Genomic DNA, 2,365 nt, shown 5'->3' with positions numbered 1-2,365 from the left:
CAATACACAATACCTACCCACATCCCAACCCCCACACCCACCTCACACCGGGCCGGACTAAGTGTGTTACTCGACCCGTGCCGAGAGTCAGCCTGGCTGGGGGCCCGGTATAAAAACTAGCCCAGTCACTAACGGAGGGCTCAAGGACTTGGCAGCCCCCTGTTCTAATGATGCCTTACCCGGGCAACGTGGATCCCTGCCCGGGCTGACCTTCTGGTAAAGCGGAGGGGTTTGACTTGCCGTCGACAAGCGCCCAAGCCAGACGCTACACATATGCAGAAAAGAGGAGTGCAGGGCACATACTCCGTCGGCAACACGCCAGCAGTGAAGCCAGCCCATCAGCCGACTGGCTGAAGAAGGTGGAATGGGCTTCGGCCGTGCTCCCGGAGTTCACCTTGGAACAGAAAAAGGTGGCTCCCCAAGCCAAGAGGCAGCGCTCGCAGGAGACACCGGGACCGGTAGCAAAGCGCTCCAGAGTGCTGCCAAATGTCTCCTTTGCGCAGATTGCCAAGGAGAGGACGCTAATTGGTGTCCTCGACAGAGGCAGCGCAGAGGGTAGAATCCCAAGGAGTCAGTGGAAGTGGGTGGAAGCCTCACTGGCCGACCGCTGCTTCGAACTCCTCGACAAAGACCCTGGACCTCCGCCAGTCTGCAAGGACATGGGGTGGTTCCAGGGTAATGTTAAGATAATTGCCTGCGAAGACGAGCGCTCTGTAAAGCTTTATAAAGCGGCGGTAGCGCAGGTCGGCGAGGTCTATGCTGGGGCGAAACTCGTCGCAGTCGACTGGAGCGAGGTGCCCAGCAGACCGAGGGCCAGAATTTGGGTGCCGGCTACCTTTAAGGAGCCAGAACGCATCCTCAAGATGCTGCAGAGATGCAACCCAGGACTACCAACCTCAGATTGGAAGGTAGCCAAGGTTGAGACGACACAAGGGCCGACTAACCAGGCAGTGCTCGTTCTCAATAAAGAGTCGCTGGCCCCGATAGAGGCAGCAAAAGGAGAGCTAAACTTCGGCTTCAGCTCGGTCACCATCAAGGTGTACAAATCGGACGCGGCGGCCGCGGCGCTTCCTGTCGTCAACCCAGACGTGCAGGATGTCACTGCGGAGATCGAAGCGCGGTGGTGGAGAATCTTGAAGATGGTCCTAAGGATCCTTCAAATAAATCTCCACCACTGTAAAGCAGCATCGGCTGCTCTCATACTCCGCCTAGACGCAAGCGGAGCCGACGTAGTCCTGATCCAGGAGCCTTGGGTGGTAGGAGGCAAGGTCTGTGGATTGTTGAATACAAGATCATTGTATCCCAAAATGAAGGTAAAATCCGTACCTGCATACTTGCTAGAAAGCACCTTAATATCTTTCTGCTCCATAATTATAGCGATGGCGATAACACGGCGGTAAGCCTAGAACTAAAAGGGAATCATCTCAGGCTGGTGGCGTCCTATATGGACCACGAGGAGGATGATCCTCCGAACGACCTTGTTCGCAAAATAGCCAGCGACAGCGAAAGGACGGACAAAGACCTACTTATAGGTTGCGATGCCAACGCCCACCACACCCAATGGGGGAGCACGGACACGAATGTAAGGGGTGAGTCACTGTTCAGCTTCATCCTGAACTCAAATTTATTCATATGCAATCGGGGTAACGACCCCACATTTATAATTAAAAATCGGCAGGAGGTCATTGACCTCACGCTAGTGTCAAGCAAACTGCTGGACACAATCAAGAGCTGGAGAGTCCTAGGAGACCACTCCTTCTCGGACCACAGGTATATCGAGACGATATTATCCTTCGATATTCCCAAACCAACCGACTATATCAACCCCAGAAAAGCCAACTGGGAAAAATATAACACAACCCTGGAGGAGCTACTCCCTCCTAACGCCCCTAATTGCCCGAACACTGAAGACAACCTAAACCGTCTTGTGAACAGGTTTACGGATGCGTGCAACAAAGCCTTCAAGGCAGCATGTCCTTCTACCAGACCAAGGGGGAAAAAGAAACCCCCCTGGTGGTCTAAGCAACTAGACACCCTTCGTAGAACTTGTAGGACTCTATTCAATAGAGCCACAAGAACTAAGGAGGATACTCACTGGGCAGACTATAAAACCAGTCTAGCACTATACAAAAAGGAAACGAGGAAGGCTAAAAGAGCCTCCTGGCAAAAATATTGCTCCGAAATCGAGGAAACTTCGGAGGCCGCAAGACTCCGGAAAGTTCTCTCAAAAACTACCCCATCGGTAGGTTACCTCAAAAAGAATGATGGCACGTGGACCAACTCTAGTGAGGAGTCCCTACACATTCTGCTCGACACGCATTTCCCCGGATGCACATCCACCGAGCCGTCACACCTCCCAGGAGAG

At 53.2% G+C, this 2,365-nt stretch overlaps 1 protein-coding gene across 1 annotated transcript; it reads left to right on the top strand.

Annotated features, from left to right (window-relative positions):
• The first annotated feature begins 213 nt into the window (after nt 1-213).
• Nucleotides 214-1,965, top strand: LOC117193114. Its single transcript, XM_033397843.1, has 2 exons — nt 214-1,313; nt 1,378-1,965. The coding sequence occupies exons 1-2, from the start codon at nt 660-662 to the stop codon at nt 1,387-1,389; spliced, it is 666 nt and encodes a 221-aa protein (XP_033253734.1). The 5' UTR covers nt 214-659; the 3' UTR covers nt 1,390-1,965.
• The last annotated feature ends 400 nt before the right edge of the window (nt 1,966-2,365 follow it).

This window comes from Drosophila miranda, assembly GCF_003369915.1.
Source record: "Drosophila miranda strain MSH22 chromosome Y unlocalized genomic scaffold, D.miranda_PacBio2.1 Contig_Y2_pilon, whole genome shotgun sequence".
Taxonomy (NCBI): domain Eukaryota; kingdom Metazoa; phylum Arthropoda; class Insecta; order Diptera; family Drosophilidae; genus Drosophila; species Drosophila miranda.
The sequence above is the reverse complement of the archived record's forward strand: the minus strand, read 5'-3'. Positions and strand labels throughout refer to the sequence as shown.

What these genes read in the sequence shown, in the direction of transcription:
- LOC117193114 (XM_033397843.1), top strand. Translation starts at nt 660, where the DNA reads ATGGGGTGGTTCCAGGGTAATGTTAAGATAATTGCCTGCGAAGACGAG.